General features: G+C 32.7%; 1 protein-coding gene across 2 annotated transcripts; it reads left to right on the top strand.

Moving 5' to 3' along the window:
- Positions 1 to 15,103, top strand: LOC109803384 (3-hydroxyisobutyryl-CoA hydrolase 1-like). Of its 2 annotated transcripts, none has more exons than XM_083074069.1 (12): positions 1 to 1,227; positions 2,156 to 2,236; positions 2,541 to 2,609; positions 2,795 to 2,858; positions 4,103 to 4,215; positions 5,771 to 5,854; positions 5,950 to 6,034; positions 11,238 to 11,323; positions 11,432 to 11,556; positions 12,064 to 12,124; positions 12,225 to 12,326; positions 14,751 to 15,103. In XM_083074069.1, exons 5-12 carry the CDS (start codon positions 4,192 to 4,194, stop codon positions 14,820 to 14,822), a joined length of 639 nt encoding a protein of 212 aa, XP_082930195.1. In that variant the 5' UTR covers positions 1 to 1,227; positions 2,156 to 2,236; positions 2,541 to 2,609; positions 2,795 to 2,858; positions 4,103 to 4,191; the 3' UTR covers positions 14,823 to 15,103. The 2 variants fall into 2 exon arrangements, with proteins under 2 accessions (XP_082930195.1, XP_082930203.1); XM_083074077.1 differs by having other exon boundaries at positions 2 to 1,227; positions 2,795 to 2,854.
- Positions 15,104 to 20,207: the final 5,104 nt, after the last annotated feature.

Genomic DNA, 20,207 nt, shown 5'->3' with positions numbered 1-20,207 from the left:
TACCGCGTATTTTTTACGTTGGGTATTTTTATGAACAACGAGAAAATGGTGACGTAAAAGACTGATTTTTCACTAGTGAACGTACAATTAATTGTTATTGAATAGTTTTTTCAAAAATATATTTAATTGTAAGCTATGGCTAAACCTTTTTGACCATCATCATTTATCAGTTGTTGCCATTGTGGTGGTAACTAGCAACAGACACTAGAAAATTCAATCATATTCTAGTAATCTTCATTTATTATTGGAGATAGAGATGGTCGTGGGAATTTGGTTTTGGCATCAATTATACCAGAAATCAAAAAGAACAAAAATTATTGATGTAAATGTAAATTAAGAGAAAATGACAATTTGAATTTTGTGCTTGATGTAATAATCAAAATGTCTGAGTATATGCTTGTTCCAAATCTATTATCACGAGTTCAATAATAAATGCACAAATCCATGAATTCAATCATATTCTAAGTGTGTGTTTAGATACGATTTGATGATTTACGTTCACTAATAATATTCACGTCAAACTGCTCAAATGATCATGAAAACTTGAAATTATATAGAGTAGTTTTGATATAGGTATAAAACTGTACAAGAATTATATATTCGCTGCTCGCCGTAATTGTCGTCGTCACTGTTGTTGTCGCCGCTCACCGTCGTTGTTGTCATCATTGTCATTGTTGTCGCTAGAAATTACCAGAGGAAAACCCTAGAAGAAAACATGTAAAAAACTTGCGCGCACGAAAAAAATGAAGATGCAGGGGAATAAAACAACTTTTTTACATCGGATCAAAAGGAGTCCGACTTAAAAATTGAAATCTACGTCGGACTGTACTTCATATCCAACGTAGATTTTAATTTACATCGGACCCCCTTTGGTCCGATGTAAAAAAAGTTTAGATTAATTTCAAAAATGTCACCGCATATTTTTTACGTTGAGTATTTTTATGACCAACAAGAAAATGGTGACATAAAAGATTGATTTTCCACTAGTGAACGTACAATTAAACCTAAAATTATATAATAGATATGTTTTAAAAAATATACTAAAATATAAATAAGTTGATTACTTTATTATTATGGTTGAATTTTAACGGAATTAAAGCCTAAAATTTATAAATAGAGCGGTTTGTTGAGCTCAAATATGTGTTTCCTTTCCAAAACCGTCTCATTGTAGAATTAAATTGCACGACGATGGCTCTGAGTCTCAATTTTGACCGGCAACAGAACCAGGTTATCTTTTCTTCCTTTTCAAAATGATTTTAGATCTGCAAATTATAATTATGAGTAACAGTAACTAAATGGCAAAATAGCAGCAGGAAGTTGTAAAAAAAAAAAAAAAAAAAAAACGATTAGTTGTAACCTTTTTGACCATCATCATTCATCAGTTGTTGCCTTTTAATTGTAAGCAACGATTAGTTGTTATTGAATAGTTTTTTCAAAAATATTTTTAATTGTAAGCTATGGCTAAACCTTTTTGACCATCATCATTCATCAGTTGTTGCCATTGTGGTGGTAACTAGCAACAGACAAGGTTTGTTTTTTTTCTTACTTCTGAATTTTGTTTTTTCTTGCTCTTCAATATTTTTTTCTTCTTCTAGTTAAAATGTTTTGGGGTTTGAATTCTTGGTGGTGGGTTTTGCTTCTGTCGGGGACAGGTATGGATTGGAGATAGAGATGGTCGTGGGAATTTGGTTTTGGCATCAATTATACCAGAAATCAAAAAGAACAAAAAATATTGATGTAAATGTAAATTAAGAGAAAATGACAATTTGAATTTTGTGCTTGATGTAATAATCAAAATGTCTGAGTATATGCTTGTTCCAAATCTATGATCACGAGTTCAATAATAAATGCACAAATCCATGAATTCAATCATATTCTAAGTGTGTGTTTAGATACGATTTGATGATTTACGTTCATTAATAATATTCACGTCAAACTGCTCAAATGATCATGAAAACTTGAAATTATATAGTGTAGTTTTGATATGGGTATAAAACTGTACAAGATTTTTTCTTGTTTTGATGGGAAACCAAACATGCTCTAATTGAAAAAAAAATAAAAATAAAAAAGTTAACTTAAACGTCACACTTAAGAATTTATATACGTACTATAATAAAGTATGACTATGCTTCCTTATTGTTGACTTTCTTTATAGGTACTTTTCATCGGAAATTCTTGTGTGAAGGTAGTGATACTAAACAGACCTCAGAAGCTAAACAGCCTTAGCCATGAAATGGTAAGTTCATAAATAAATTATTAAGCGTCTTAAATATAAACTAATTTACTTAGTGAACACTGTTTTTAAATTTTACAAGGTTGTAGGAAGATCAATGGAAGTGTCGTTATTTAGATATCAAGTGGTTTAGTTTTTATATAAAGGCTATCCCATTCTATATATATTTGCAGGGACGAGCCACCAAAATATATTTTGCAGTTGACAGTAAAATAATGTCAACAAAATTAATTAAATTAAAGGAACCCACAATTATGACATGGAGCCACCAAAACCTAACAACGTGGCTTCTTTCACTGTTTTGCAGAATTGTCAAATAAAAAAGAATTTGGAGTTGTATGAGAATGACCCTTCAGTCCAACTTGTGATATTGAAGGTAAAGCAGAAGGGGAAGACTGCAAATAATTTTGTTAATTAGATTGATATTTAAGGGAAAATGCCATATGAAATTCAATTTGTAGTTTGGCTTTAATTATTTATGTATGATTAGTAACTGCATTATTTTTATTATCTTTGAAGTAGTAAGTAGTAATCTATCATCTGTTTTTCGGTGTTAAATAGGGTAATGAAAGAGCTTTTTGTTCTGGTGCGGACTTGGTATCATTGATTACGTCTTCAGCGGTAGGTATTGTCCAAAACCAACAAAAATTATTTGAAAAAAATTCCCTAATTAACCTCGAATACCACGAAAAAAAAAAGTTGAATTAATGGTTAGATATATGAATAGTACTAATACTTTTCTAATATGGTTAAAATATATTTTTGTTTTATAATTTCATTTTATTTAGTTTCTGTAATTTAAATTAAAGATTTTTAATTCTTACTGTTAATTTGTGTGTGACTCCATTATGTATTTGTTAATGTGACAAAGTCATCTTCAGGTCGAGACTTTTTATGTAAAATGAATTTTTATTTGATGGAGATACCCTCATAAATTGGGTATTAATGTTCCATCGTTTAACCTAATAATATTTATTTTATTAAAAATTGCAAATTTTGTAACTTATCCATCAGTTAATGAATTCTCTTTATAATTGATTGAAATTTATGCTACCAAAAAAACTAAGTTATTAAAACTTGTTAGTATTAATAAATTTCAATTAATAATAGACAAACATTTTTTTTTCTTATTGAAATTATGTACGCTGTTATATTAATTAGTGGTTTTATGAAGTTACATTAACAAACTAAGCGTGTATTTCAATTTTAATTAGAAAATCAAGTTAAGTTGAAATTCACTTTTAAAAAATAACGTCTTTCTAACTTTTGATTTAACTGAACAAAATAAAAAAAAAATGATAAATATATAAATACTTTATTAAATATTTATTAACCGAAGCTACAAATTTGAAACATATAACAAAGATAACGAAAATCCCTTTGTAATCTTTGACTAAATTTGTGAAACAGGGCACTGGACCTATGGTGCTGGTTATTACAATAAACTGCTTACTCTATAGAGCATATGAGGGGTGGGCAAATTAAATTGCACTAAACTGAACTGTTAAAAATTATATTAAACTGAAAAGTAGTTCAATTAAATTGAACTGAACTGAAAATTAGATTACACAAACGGAACTGAACTGTTTTTTATTCTATTAAACTGTACTGTACTGAACTATACTGAATTATAATATAAATTAAACTGAACTGCTATGTACCTTAATCTATTTCTGAACTGCACTATTTTCGAACTGAACTATTTATGAACTGCTTCTAAACTGTGCTGAACTATTTAAGAACTATACCAAAATCAGATTATTCAGCTGCCTTGTTGCCCTTGTACGTGTTTATCAATTACGTTTGTACATCATGAGAAACTGGAGAATGTTCCTTATATTCCATAGTGAATTTGCCTTTGCCCTGCAGTTACTAAGGAACCACAGACCCAATGGCCCAACTCAATTTTTCCATATATTTTCTCCTAAACTGTAGCAAGCCATCGGCATGAATCATGAATGTCATTTTCTAAGGGTCAAGAGGTATGTGATATTTTCAACTAGCATTAGTCTTTAACGTAACTAAAAAACTCCAAGAGCTAGTTCACCAAATCAATCAAGGAAAACATATAACTCTGAGAAATCGAAGACTCTAGCTACATCTAGACTTTGATCGTATTTTATTGATCAAAGGTTTCTGCATAATCTGCAAAGACAGAATATTTTTATTCCTTTAACCGTGGTAATTTAAAATCTAAGGCCATCAATTTTCAATGTACGGTTTATATTTTTTATATATAAAAAGGATTCCGGATTCGCGTACGAGAGCCAAGCGCCGTGCCCGTGCCTGCGTGCTTTTATTTTTTTAATGTGTAGTTATTTATAGTTAACCAAACTGTAACTTAAATAAGTTCAGTTTTTAAAACTGAATTAAAAAATAGTTTAATTCAGTTTTATTTTAAATAGTTTTAGTTTTTTAGTTTAAAATAATTCAGTTATTTAATAGTTTTAGTTAAGTTTAGTTAATTTTGCCCGGCCCTCTGCATCTCATAGCAACCTATAAAAAGCCTACGGTGAGTTGTTATGTATTCAAATCTTATGCCGATTCTTTAATATATATATATATATATATATATATATATATATATATATATCACAACTGTAATTTAAAATTTTTATACATACATTTAGATCTATAATAAATATATTAATTTATATAAATTTTTTATTAAAATAATCACACACTCTTTTACAAATAAAATAAAATAGTCTCACTCTTTTAAAAAAAATCTATTATTTTTAATTGATGGTCTAATAATTTATAAAAAGATAAATTAAAAATAATTAATTTTTTATGTCCTTATTATAAGATTTATCTTTGCAAAAAGTTATTGATTCTTTTTATGGGTATCTTATAGTTTTTATAAAGAATTAAATTTTTTTTAAAATTTTTTTTTGTCCTATTAAGAATCGTAAAAAATGTATTTTTCTCTTTCATTTCTTAATTTTTTTCTAATTGATATTTGCCATTTTTTGATATTAGTGCATAAAATTTTATATTTGATAATATTTTCACATCCTATAAAAATTAATTATAAATAAAAAGGATATAATTTGTTAATTATAATTTTTTTATAAATCTAGTAAAATTAATTAACATAATTATTTGTATTGATTGGTGTGATTCGGTTAAAAATATCTTATAATAAAAATTAAAATTATATTAAAAAGTGAAAATACAATTATTTTGAGACATTAATTTTTTAAATATTAAAATTGCAGTGAATTTGAGAAAGGGAGAGAGTCATATTTTAGTTTTTTTAAGTGCTCAAAAGCACAAATTTAAATTGCGTTGCAATTGGCAATTGTGATTTCATCATGATCCTTGATGGTTAGAGAAATTGCGGATGAAAATGGCTGTGCAACCAATTGCTGTCATGAAGACTTCAAAACCCTAAAAAACAGTAACAACAAATTCCAATAAAATGTTTTGGGGAATCATGCTGAAATGGGTTTACAACAAATAACGAATCATCCTTAACGAACAAAATGTGATGGATCCATTTAAGTGGTTTTGTTTGAACGGTTGTGGAATTAGGTCTCTTTCATTGATGGAGTTGTCATGGGAGGAGGAGCAGGTCTGTCCATGTTCACAAAGATCAGGATTGTGACCGAAAAAGCCGTACGCTTCTCTTCATTTCCCAAAAATGAAAGTTTCACACCAATTCTGAAATTCTACACAAACATGCATTTATTATTATTATCGATTGTTGGTAGGTATTTGCCATGCCAGAGGCAGCTGTAGGTCTTTTTCCAAATATGGCAGCAAATTACTTCCTTTCTAGACTTCCTGGCTATTTTGGTGAGTGTGGTTACATGTTTTATATATAACAATTTACAAAAGTGATACACTAGTATTTGTGGGTAGAAATTTGTATAAAAATTGAAATGAAATTCAATAATCTCAAAACTAGTAACTGCTTAAAAGGCCCTAATTAAAAAATAAGGTTTTTGTTTGTAACATTTGATATCCCTTACCTTGCATAGTTAATTAACTAAATATAATCATTATTAAAAGAAATGTTGTATTTGAATAACTTTAACTAAAGATAAAAAGCATTACATTTGAAATTCTAATAAAATTAAATCAACGTCTAACTGTTACAAACTAAAAGAAGATATGTTTTACAAGAAGTAAACTATAATTCTTAAAATATAATGCATGCATGAAACATAATTTAGGATCCAATATCACAGGCATCAGAGTTATCCCTTCAATCAACTAGATTTGGCCACAAAGAAAGTCTTTTGCAACCACATATAAAACATCCACAAGAAAAATAGGAGAGTGAGAACATATCTCACTCCGACTAACGATATAGAATAAGGATGGGTAGCCACAAACAACATCATATAAAATCAATAATTAATATTCTCATCAATCCATACAATAATTTCAACTCAATTTATATCTCACTCCATCATGACATCAATCAAAACACAATTCAAACACAAGCAACATGTTATGATCATACATATACCAAACTCTCCTAAACTATATGTATGTGGGCCAGTAAAAACACATTTATCCTTGTTTGAAGGCTAAGTAATCTAGGAATATATGTCAGGTCAAGTCATCACAACACTCTCACTAGAAGGATATACTACTAGGGTCTCGTTAGGATAGTTGAGTCGTGCAAGATATGCACTATACACACAATGGGCGAGACTGAGACTTATTAAATCAAACTATCTCTAAGGACTAATTCCCAAGTTTTTATATAAAGGGGCCTTCCTTAGCAATGTATTTTGCATCGTACCCATCACAAAAATACAAATGCGTATGATGCATGACATTCAAGACTTAATGCACTTATCAAGCATAATCACTTATCACTCATAAATCATAACACATCATGTTTTGTCACTAATCACTTTATCACTGCACAATTCATCACTCATTACTTTATCACTTATCACAATCACTTAAGTACACAAATTATCTCGCACATACACTCATAAGAACTAAGTTCAAATACAAGGTTGTGTTTGGCGGGACACGCCCTGTGCTTGGTGCGTATGTGGCCGCGAGCCTCTAAAAGGAATCATGCCCGACGTGATCCTCCTCGTGCTCAATGCCCGACATAGGCTCACACTACATGTGTGACACCCTCTACCCTACATACCATAACACATAAATAATAAAATTTCAAAGAACATAATCTTTCATAATTAAAATACCAAATATGTTCAAATAGAGAGCACCACATTCATGACTTAAACAAGTAACATAATCAGCAGAAATTACAAAAGAAATAAGGCTAAGGTTTTCAAAATAATTTAATAGAAACAACATCCTAATCTAATCCTATCCACGCTCCGATGTCACATGTCCTATCAGAGCAAAGCCCAACATTGAAGCCTAAGCTTCATCACCAACATCCTTAGCCTCATGCTGATGATCACCTGTATAACAACCAAAGAAAAACAACACAAGAAAAGGGAGTGAGAAACATCTCACTTTGGCTCACAGTGTAGGAATACACACCGGAGAGCCAAACACAAACAAGACATGTATATGTACATAACATAGATAGATTAACAACAATATCACATCTCACTCATCCAAGACATAAAAATAAATCAAGTTAACATATAACATTAAAATGCACATGTAATGGACACGGACCACATATTATCATGCATGTGGCACCAGTAACACATCACATGGTGCATTGCCGCTAGCAACACACATAGAGTAGTCTAAGAGTACATGTCGGGTCACACTCTCTGCACACTCTCACTAGAAGGACATACTACTAGGGTCTAGTCGGGATAGCTAAGCCGCGCAAGATACATCCCATACACACAATGGGCGAGACTAAGACTTACAAACTAAGCTGTTCCCAAGGACTAATCCCCAAGCTTTTACACGAGGGGGCCTTTCCTGGCGGTGTATTCCATATCCTACCCTTAAAACATTTATGCAAATGATGCATGTAATTCAAGACTCTATGCATTCTCATATCACATCATCATGTCTCATTATCACATATCATCATATCTCATGTTTCATATTCACTTTTCACATTATCTCATCATATTCACATAGTCTCCACATAGCACTCTAATTCATATCAAAACTTGTCTATTTTCGAAATTAAACACATATTTACACTTAGCAAACATCAAGAGACACAACAGAAAACTTAGAAGGTAAAACAGAAAATATTCAAAATTTGTCTATTTCTCATAAGGTTCCCACAGGAACCCATAGAGCACTCTAATTCATATCAAAACTTGTTTATTTTCAAAATTAGACATATACTTACACTCAACAAACATGAAGGAACACAACAGAAACCTCAGAAGGTAAAACAGAAAATATTAGGAATTTGTCTGTTTCTTATAGGGTTCCCACAGGAACCCACAAAGCACTCTAATTCATACAATTACGATTCTAAAACTGAAATTAATCATTTATTCAAGCAATTCATACAATTAATTACATACAAAAAGAACAATAGATGAAACAGACACAATTGGGGAAAAATCCTTACACATGAGCATACAAAAAACACAGGATTAGGGATCAATCCCACTACCCAACATTCATTCCCACAACTAGAGTGAGGTTTCTCACTCCCCCCTTACTTGGATAAGCAGAAGATGAAGCTAGCGCAGAATCTGGTTGACACACTCCAGTGTTAAATTCGCATCTAGAACGACTCGTTTTTAAACCAGAACAACCCATCCTAGGGTTTTATTTTAACTCATAAAGTCCATGTTTGGAATGACCCGTTCTAGATATTGGAACAACTTGTTCCAATCTAGGGTTTATAGATCTTTTTAGTAGTTTAGAATGACTCATTTTAAGCTACTAAATCACCCTTATTGGGCTTTGAGCCTTCATATAATTTATGAAAATTAATCGAGTGTTACAACATGAAACAAAGTATGTATGCATGAACTCAATACACACATTAGAATAACATAATATGCATAAATCATCTCCTCGAGTGCTAGTTCGTAGTATTGAACTTATTCATCTCATTATATACTTCCAAAATATGCATCATCACAATAGCTTCATCCCAACTCAACATTATATCACATATCATCATTCATTTCATGCATCATATCACTATGCATCATCATCATAACATCATCACACACCCTAATTTTATACATTATAACATGATTCATCGGTGTCTTAAACACTACACACACCCTTCTCAATTCAACATCCATGTTTCATATCACATCTAGGCACACAGTCTCAAGATTAAACACTTAAGAAATAAAACAACTCACAAACTCTCTCTTCATATCTTAACCTCCTATGACGTTGTGTGGTTTATACAAATTATCTAGAGATGTATCTATACTATCAAGTTGGTCTTAATTTTATTAAAAATATAAGATAATTATTATCTATAACTCCTATATTGACTTTAAGAGTTGATTTACCTCCTACAATTTTTAAAAATTACAAAAATGCAGTATTTTAGTCTAATTCTAACAGCTTGACATTCGTTCATCAATTGGATCATAACTTGAGTTCTAGACCTCTTTTTTGGATGATTCCAATACCATTGGAAAGCTAATATCTAAGGCTACAATTTTTATGAATACATAAAAGACTAATTAGGATTTTAAAAGGATGCACAAGCAGGCATAAAATAAACATAGGAGTGCTTCACTACAATTCAATATGCACGAGTGTGCCTAATTAAGCATGGTCGTGGTCCCTCAATATTGGCAATGCACGAACATGTTTCCTTCAGTATGTCTATGGTACCTCCTACACGGGTGTGTTTTCTTTAAGCACAGTTGTGCTTGTTAGTCCATAGCCATGAAATCGCATTAGGCTCGACTGCTTCGCACATGGTTCTCTATTTTACATCAATTCTTAACATTATCCAATACTCATATCATCATTATAAAATTAAACATCATACTCTAATAATTTTTTGAATTAAAATAAATCACACTAAATCCCCAAATTATGCATACAACCCCAAATCTCAAAATTCACACTTAATAATCATGACCCCAGAATGCATAATCTCAAATATCAATTTAATCAATTTAACAAATAAGAATCATAGCATATAACAACATATATCGTTTCAATTGAATTAATACTCAAGAGATTCCACTCAAATAGATAACCTAAGATGCTTCGGAATTGTCTCTCTACCCTTATCCCTTGTATATGCTTAAGGAATCAATAATCTCACTCCCCCTACCTAAAGTGACGAGTCTTGAGAAGTAATGTCCCTTTGCTAGCTCCTATTGTCAATCAATGCTTTCTCTCATGATCTCTTCTAATTCTCCTCCTACGAGTTTTTAGGGTTTCAAAATACATGCAAAAATGACCTCTAATTCTCCTCTCCCCCTTTTATTTTATTTATAAAATAGTTTTTTTTTTCTTCTAATTATTCTAATTAATTATTTATTTATTAATAAAAATAGGATGTTATAGTCTTCAATATAACTCTAAATACCCCCTAGCTCAATGGAAAAGTGTAACATGCACTTTAGAGGATAAAACGTAACAATCTTGATCTTTAATTATATATACGGTCCAAATTCTTTTACTCATTTAAAATTATCACCTAGATTTAATATATTTTTTAAATATATATATATATATATATATATATATATATATATCATTAATAGTAAAAAGAAAAACAAATTTTTTTCCACTCCATTAATCTTCAGCGTCGTTGATCGTCTTCATGTTCATCACAGAATCAAATCTCGCTTTATTTAAGTATAAGAATGTTTATAAAAAAATTAAAAAAAAAAACTAACGCTAAAAAGTATATAATATATTATACATTTTAATTATATAAAAATTATTATTATATGAGATGCACTATTAGCTTAACGCAGAAATAACAAGTTGTAGGGTTGATTTTTTTTTAGAGTGAGATAAAGTTTTAGGGTATGCTATGCTGAGTTCAGCATTATCTTATTTTTTTAATATATTATTTTGTGCATTGATATTAATTAATTTTCAATGTTACCCTTGTACATTGCTCAATTATATGCAGGGGAATACGTAGGGTTGACCGGAGCACATCTGGATGGAGCAGAAATAGTAGCATGTGGTTTAGCCACTCATTTTGTGCCTTCATCGGTAAAACAACACAATAAAATTAATATACTTTCACAATAAAATTAGTTATACATTTTGATTGGATCGATATTGTATAATTCAACCCAATTTATTTTTTCTGTGTAATAGAAGCTAAAGTCGTTGGAAAATGCTTTGCAAACGATTAATTCTCCAAATGTTTCTACAATTACTGCATACATAATACCATTGTTTGAAGAGAAGGAAAATGTGAAAGAAGACAGCCCTTTTAAGAGGTAAATTAGGAAAACAAATATACTTTTTATCACTAAAAGATTAAAGTTGCATTGAGGATCAATCTCATCTGGGAAACTCTAATATGTTAACTCTAATGATTGAGAAATAATATATTTAAGGTAAAAGAACGAATAAAGCGCTCAAACAAAAATCAATTAAAATTACGAAGAAAGACAGTAAAAGATACGTCAGTCTCCATATCAAAGGAAATACAAAATCAAAAATATGTAAATTAGATGAAGGGATAACCCATACTTCATATGTCTATAATTTAATTAGCTTCACACAACACATGACACTATAATGTGACAACCCACCATCAACTTAACTTGAAATGACTTAATACTAAGAATATATATATATATATATATATATATATATATATATATATATATATATATATATCATCTTTCTCTTGATATTTTATGATTTTTGAGAACTATTGACACACACTGAATGGCATACTAACTTTTTTCACGTTACAAAAAAAAAAAAAAAAAAAAAAGATTAGAGACTATAAACAAATGTTTCTCCAAGGGGACGGTGGAGGAAATAATTCATTCCTTGGTAAGTATGTAAGCAGCAAAGTAATAAGTTTATATTTTCAATACATTTATCCTATGCTATGCTGAATATTTTCTATATATATATGGCCTTGATTTTATAGGAACATGAATTACAAAATGGAGCTGATGAAAAGTGGATTACAAATGCATTAAGCTACATGCGTTCATCTTGTCCTACAAGCCTCAAGATATTTCTGAAATTAGTAAGTACTGCAGGAAAATGATTTCAACTAGTATTTACTCTCATTATTGATCATAATTTTCACATATAACTATTTATTGTCTTTTTTATTTACTAAGGAAATGAGCCAAACAAACTGAATGATGTGTTAAAATATTGATAAATATTTCAGTTTCTAGTTTTTATTTATTTATTTATATATTTTACTTTATTTACATACATTCAAATTCCTGTTAAATTATTTAATTTCTTTTTATAAAATATGTTTTCTATCTATCTATCTATCTATCTATCTATCTATCTATCTATCTATATATATATATATATATATATATATATATATATATATATATATATATATATATATATATATATATATATATATATATATATATCCCTCTATATATACATTTTTAATGAGTTTATTCCCACACATTCAAATTTTTATTTTTTGATGTAGTAGTCATGTTTTTTTAACATATACTTTCTATCTATCTATCTCTCTATACATTTTTAATGAGTTTATTTACACACATTCAAAATTTTATTTTTTTGATGTAGTCATGTTTTTTTTAACAAAATATCCTTAATGACTTAACCTTTTGATACACTTATTTATTAGAAACTACACCATACCAAAAAATACTCTCACACAAGGATATAGCTAGGAAGATTAATGATAAAAATAAATAATGATACAAACACAATAATTTGTGAAATATTATTTTTAACTTTTTATGTTTATTCATTTATTATATTTATTAAAGAAGGAGAGAGCTAAGCAAAAAATATGTTATACAAATATAATTTTTTTAACAAAAATGTAATTCTTTAATTTTTAGGAAATTATACATCATTTTTTGTATTTATCTATTGGAAAAACTTCGATATAATACAATATGTATGGATGATGTTATGTTTTAATTTAAATTAAAATTTTATGTTGATAATATATGTTAATATTTAATAAAATCATATGTAACACCCAAATTTTTATTATTATTTTAATGGCATTTTCGTAATTTTAATAAAGTTATAGGGGTATTTTGGGTTCTGGAACGGGCCGTTCCAAAAGTGGAACGGGCCGTTCCAAATGTTGAAAATGTGAGGTTTTTGTAGTCCCAGAACGGCCTTGGAACGGGCCGTTCCGGTATGGAGAACGGGCCGTTCCGGAAGGAGAACGGGCCGTTCTTCTGAGATTGAGAACGGGCCGTTCTGATTTCAGAACGGGCCGTTCTGGTTTTTTTGGGAACGGGCCGTTTCGATTTTGGAACGGGCCGTTCCAGTTACAAATTTTGCCCAGATTTGAAGGATCCGGAACGGGCCGTTCCGAAATCAGTACGGGCCGTTCCGGGTGCGTCAGATTGCCTATAAATAGGGGCAGGGGGGTGAAATTTTTTATACAGAGGAAGAAAGTGAAATTTTAGAGAGAGAAAGAGAAGAGAGAGAGAGAGAGAGAGAAAGAAAGAGAAAGAAAGAGAGAGAGAAAGGAAGAGGGAATCCAGAGGAGGAGGCTCTGCCTAAGTTCAGCTCCGCTTATCCAGGTAAGGGGGGGAGTGAGAACCTCGCTCAGGGGTGTAGGGATAATTGTTGGATAGTTGTTTGTCGGATTGGCCCCCAATCCTTTGTCGTTATTCTGTCTAAATTTCTATTTACTCTACTTTGCTTTTTGTTGAAGGTGCCGTTGTTCTGTCCGATTTTCTATTTATTCTACTTTGTTTTTGTTGAAAGTGCCGTTGTTCTGTCTGATTTTCTATTTACTCTACCTTGTTCTTTGTTGAAAGTAATAAATGAATATGAAATTAATGTTAATAATAAATGAGTTTTAATATGAATAAGAATGCTCTCTGGATCTCTGTGAATACCTATGCGGACCTTAAGAGGAGTATTGATGACATGACCATGTGAAATATGGACAAATGACATGAGACCTAAGAATTGACTATTGAGACAAACTATGATTATGAGACTATGACAAATGAGGACATGATGTACTAAATGAAATCATGTAAAAAGTTAAATATTGAGTCAATGAGATTATGATGGTATGACATGCATCATATGCATATATTATTACAGGTGTGCCGCTGAGGCCGCATACCAGTGATGTAACTTGTAACCAGGTGTACCTTAGGGTCACCAGTGATGTAACCAGGTGTACCTTTGGGTCACCAGTGATGTAACCAGGTGTGCCTTAGGGTCACCAGTGATGATATGTGAAACTTCCTTATGGCGCCACATGCATGCATTTATAAGTCAAGATCATGACATCATTGCATGATAAATGAATATATATGTGATATTGATGATGTATGTGTATTATTTATAAGTGACTTATATTTGTTGTGTGTGTGAGTGCTATCTAGCCTTTATTTCTGCACCTGTAACTGAGTGAGATGTTTCTCACTCCCTTGTTGTTTTTGTATATGTTTAAATTATGTTGCAGGTGATCAGCATCATGAGGATGTTGGTGATGAGGCTTAAAGGCTTCAATTGGGCATGCTCTGATAGGATGTGACATCGGGGCATAGTTATTTTAGTTTAATATGTTATTGTTTTTATAACTTTAGTTTCTCTTCTTTTGTAATTTCTAACGAAGAAATAACGTAGATAACATATATAATTCAAGGAAAATATATGTTAAGAATTGTAATTTGAACGTTCTTGATAAAAGACCAAGATGTACATTTTTGTTATATTTTTTATTATATGATTTGGGAGTATAAATTAATTCCTAACCAGGAGGCACTGCCACCTTTACTGGAGTTAATTTATATTTTCTTTATTATTATTTGTATATATATGATTTCTTGTGTTACACTAAATTGTATTGAAAATCTTAACTTCTTTTCTTTTATAATTTTTACACTGGAGTTATGATTTATGAGTTACGAATGTGAATCTTCTACCTTGTTATATTTGAAATATTTGTCAACTATGAAAGATTTTATTTACCCAAAAAGAAGATAAGAAATATTTTATTGTTACATTTGTTGTATATTAATAACGGGGTAGAGGGTGTCACATTTAGTGGTATCAGAGCCAGGTTGATCTAATCGACCGTGAGTTATGAGTTTACTATGCTTATTTGGTTTACTATGTTTATTTGGTACATGAATGATGGACTGAATTGATTGTAAAACTTGTTGGTATGATAGTATGATGATTGATTATGTTTATTGATTGTATTATTTTCTTAGACTATGGCTGGTAGAAATGATCGTGCGATTGCCGATGCTCTTCAAGCATTAGCACAAGCTATGAATAATAACAATAGGACTGAGGTCGCTCCTAACTGGTTGGAGCAATTTCAACGAAATCACCCACCTACCTTTAAAGGAGGATATGACCCAGATGCTGCTATGAATTGGATAACAGAAATAGAAAAAATTTTCAATGTTATGGATTGTCCCATCGCTCAGAAGGTGAAGTTGGCCACATTCATGTTGACTGCTGATGCTCATTTTTGGTGGGAAGGAGCACTTCGGAGGATGATTGATGGAGGGGTGCACTTGAATTGGGACAACTTCAAGAAGGTCTTTCTTGAGAAGTATTTCCCGGATGATGTGAGAAGTCGGAAAGAAATGGAATTCCTTGAGCTGAATCAAGGGAACGACACAGTGGCTGTGTATGCTGCCAAATTTGATGCTTTGGTTCGTTATTGCACACACTACCATGGTGAGGGTGGTGAAAGAGCTAAATGCATAAAATTTGTAAATGGTCTGCGTCCTGAAGTGAAAACTGCAATTAACTATCAGGAGATATATCACTTTCCCACTCTGGTCAATAAGTGCAGCATTTATGATCATGACAACCGTGCTCGTGCTGCTTTTTATAAAGGAGTTGGAGGTCCTATCCGTGCTGTGAGTTCTAGTACTTCGGGAAGGAGTAAGCCTTACTTCGCTTCTAATAGATTTCAAGGGAGTAAAGCTGCTGCTAATAAAAGTAAGTTGCTTACTAGAGGATCCACTGTTAGTGCTACTGGAAGTGTTGGAGGGTCTGTGTCCACTCCTTCAGTAAGATGCTGGAAGTGTGGACTTGTTGGTCATAATCAGTCTGAGTGTCGTGACAGGGAAGTTACCTGCTTCAACTGCAATGGTAAAGGTCACATCAGTACCCAATGTCCTGAATCACAAAGAACACGTGTTATGGGATCGGGTTCGCAAACTGAGCGTCCGAAGACTGTGGGGAGAGTATTTGCTCTTAGTGGTGCTGAAGCTTCTCGGTCAGAAAATTTGATACAAGGTACTTGTTTCATAGCTGAGACTCCTTTTGTTGTACTATTTGATTCTGGTGCAACTCATTCCTTTATTTCTGTCTCTTGTGTCCAAAAATTGAATTTGCCTGTGTCTTTGTTAGATTTTGATTTAGTTGTGGAAACCCCTACTAATGGTCCTGTGACTACATCCTTAGTGTGTTTGAAATGTCCTTTGACAGTTTCTGATAAGCAGTTTCTAGTTGACTTAATTTGTTTGCCTCTTAGTCAATTAGATGTAATTCTTGGTATGGATTGGTTATCTTCTCACCATGTCCTTTTAAACTGCTTTGAGAAATCTATTTCCTTTGGTGAATGTAAGAGTACGGAATTTCTTAGTGCTGCTGACATTAAAACTTGTTTAAAAGACAATGAAAAAGTGTACATGATCTTAGCTTCTTTAACACTTGAGACTGATAGTAAGCTAGATGAGATTCCCTTAGTGAGAGAATTTCCAGAAGTATTTCCTAAGGATGTGTCTAGTTTACCACCTGAGAGAGAGATTGAGTTTAGCATAGACTTAGTACCAGGTACCCCACCTATATCTATAGCACCCTATAGGATGTCCCCTACAGAGTTAGTTGAGCTTAAGAAACAAATAGAGGAATTACAAGGAAAACAATTCATTAGGCCTAGTGTCTCGCCTTGGGGAGCGCCTGTTTTGTTGGTTAAGAAGAAAGATGGGAGCATGAGGTTGTGCGTAGACTATAGGCAACTGAATAAAGTGACCATTAAGAATAAGTATCCTTTGCCTAGGATAGATGACCTTATGGATCAACTAGTTGGAGCTTGTGTGTTCAGTAAGATAGATTTAAGGTCAGGATACCATCAGATTAGAGTGAGAGCTGAGGATGTTCCTAAGACTGCCTTTAGAACCCGCTATGGGCACTATGAGTATTTAGTTATGCCTTTTGGTGTGACTAATGCACCTGGTGTTTTTATGGACTACATGAATAGGATCTTTCACCCTTACTTGGATAGATTTGTAGTGGTCTTCATAGATGATATCCTAGTGTATTCCAAGACTAGGGAAGAGCATGTTGAGCACCTTAGGATCGTTCTTCAAACCCTTAAGGAGAAACAGTTGTATGCTAAATTGTCAAAATGTGAATTTTGGTTGGATAGTGTGAACTTTCTAGGACATGTGATATCCAAGGGTGGAATAGCTGTAGATCCTGCTAAGGTAGAAGCTGTGTTAGAGTGGAGAACACCTAAATCAGTATTTGAGATTAGGAGTTTCCTAGGACTAGCTGGTTATTACAGAAGGTTCATAGAGAATTTCTCTAGGCTAGCTCTTCCTTTGACTAAGCTGACGAAGAAAGACCAACCTTTTGTGTGGGATTCTAAGTGTGAGGAAAGTTTTCAAGAACTTAAGAGGAGATTAACTAGTGCTCCTGTGTTAGTATTACCTGATCCTAGTAAGACTTTTGAGGTATTTTGTGATGCTTCTAAATTGGGTTTAGGAGGAGTACTTATGCAGGAGGGTAAGGTAGTAGCCTATGCTTCAAGACAACTTAAAATTCATGAGCAAAACTATCCTACCCATGACCTTGAGTTAGCTGCAATAGTTTTTGTGCTCAAGTTGTGGAGACATTACTTGTTTGGGTCTAGATTTGAGGTTTTTAGTGACCATAAAAGTCTTAAGTACTTGTTTGACCAAAAGGAATTGAATATGAGGCAGAGGAGATGGTTAGAGTTTCTTAAGGATTATGACTTTCAATTAAATTATCACCCTGGCAAGGCTAATGTTGTAGCTGATGCTTTGAGTAGAAAATCTTTGAGAATGTCTTCCTTGATGATTAGGGAAATGCAAATGATTGAGGAGTTTAGGGATATGAGCTTAGGGTGTGAGTTGACCTCTAAGAGTATTAAGTTGGGAGCTTTAAGAGTGACTAATAGCTTGATAGATGAGATTAGAGAAGGTCAGAAGATGGATCCTTTCTTATTGAGTCGGGTAGAGAAGTTGAATCAAGCTGTGAAAAGTGAGTTTAGAATTGGAGTGGATGGAGTTTTAAGATTTAAGGATAGGTTGTGCATTCCTAGTGTGCCAGAACTTAAGAGAGCAATCCTGGAAGAAGGTCATAAGAGTATCCTTAGTATCCATCCAGGAGCCACTAAGATGTACCAAGACCTTAAGAAGATGTTTTGGTGGCCTAAGATGAAGAGGGAAGTGGAGGAATTTGTGTATGCTTGCTTAGTATGTCAGAAAGCTAAGGTAGAACACCAAAAACCTTCAGGTTTGATGCAACCTTTAGATGTGCCTGTGTGGAAGTGGGATAGCATCTCTATGGATTTTGTAGTTGGGTTACCTAAGACTGTGAAGAACTTGGATGCTATATGGGTCATTGTGGATAGATTGACTAAGTCTGCCCATTTTATTCCCATTAATATTAGGTACTCTTTGGAGAGGTTAACCAAGTTGTACATCAGTGAGATCGTGAGGTTGCATGGAGTTCCTACTAGTATTGTGTCTGATAGAGATCCTAGGTTCACCTCTAGATTTTGGGAGAGTTTGCATAAGGCTTTAGGCACTAAGCTTAGATTGAGTTCAGCTTACCATCCCCAAACAGATGGCCAAACTGAGAGAACCATACAATCTTTGGAAGACTTGTTGAGGGCTTGCATCTTAGAACGTGGGGGTAGTTGGGATAGTTTCCTACCTTTGATAGAATTTACCTACAATAATAGCTACCATTCTAGTATTGGGATGGCACCATATGAGGCTCTGTATGGTAGGAGATGTAGAACACCTTTATGTTGGGTAGAACCTGGAGAGAATGTCATGTTAGGACCTGAGATAGTTCAACAAACTACTGAACAGGTTAAGATGATCCAAGAGAAGATGAGAGCAACCCAGAGTAGGCAAAAGAGTTATAATGACAAGAGGAGAAAAGACCTTAAGTTTAAAGAAGGTGATCATGTATTCCTTAAAGTCACTCCTTGGACAGGAGTAGGCAGAGCACTGAAATCCCGTAAGCTTACTCCACGTTTCATTGGTCCTTATCAAATTCTTAAAAGAATCGGTGAAGTGGCCTATCAAATTGCTTTGCCTCCATCTCTTTCAAATCTCCATAGTGTCTTTCATGTTTCCCAACTCAGAAAGTATATCCATGATCCTTCCCATATCATTGAGTCTGACAACATTCAGTTGAAGGATAATCTTACTTATGAAACGGTTCCTCTAAGGATTGATGACAAGAGAGTGAAACAACTAAGAGGAAAGGAAATCCCTTTGGTTAAGGTCGTTTGGGGAGGAAATATTGAAGAAAGTGCTACATGGGAATTAGAAAGCAAGATGCGAGAAGCTCATCCATTTCTGTTTTCAGGTAAATTTCGGGGACGAAATTTCTAAAAGGAGGGGAGAATTGTAACACCCAAATTTTTATTATTATTTTAATGGCATTTTCGTAATTTTAATAAAGTTATAGGGGTATTTTGGGTTCTGGAACGGGCCGTTCCAAAAGTGGAACGGGCCGTTCCAAATGTTGAAAATGTGAGGTTTTTGTAGTCCCAGAACGGCCTTGGAACAGGCCGTTTCGGTATGGAGAACGGGCCGTTCCGGAAGGAGAACGGGCCGTTCTTCTGAGATTGAGAACGGGCCGTTCTGATTTCAGAACGGGCCGTTCTGGTTTTTTTGGGAACGGGCCG

The sequence above is a fragment of the Cajanus cajan genome, chromosome 1 (genome assembly GCF_000230855.2).
Source record: "Cajanus cajan strain Asha chromosome 1, NIPB_CcT2T_4, whole genome shotgun sequence".
Taxonomy (NCBI): Eukaryota; Viridiplantae; Streptophyta; class Magnoliopsida; order Fabales; family Fabaceae; genus Cajanus; species Cajanus cajan.
Note: the sequence above shows the minus strand (reverse complement) of the source record. Positions and strands in the feature narration are given on the sequence as shown.

Coding starts and splice junctions, on each gene's coding strand:
- LOC109803384 (XM_083074069.1), top strand. CDS start 4,192: ATGTCATTTTCTAAGGGTCAAGAG. Junction 4,216..5,770: donor CATTTTCTAAGGGTCAAGAG/GTATGTGATATT, acceptor TTGTGGAATTAG/GTCTCTTTCATTGATGGAGT. Junction 12,125..12,224: donor AGGAAATAATTCATTCCTTG/GTAAGTATGTAA, acceptor TTGATTTTATAG/GAACATGAATTACAAAATGG.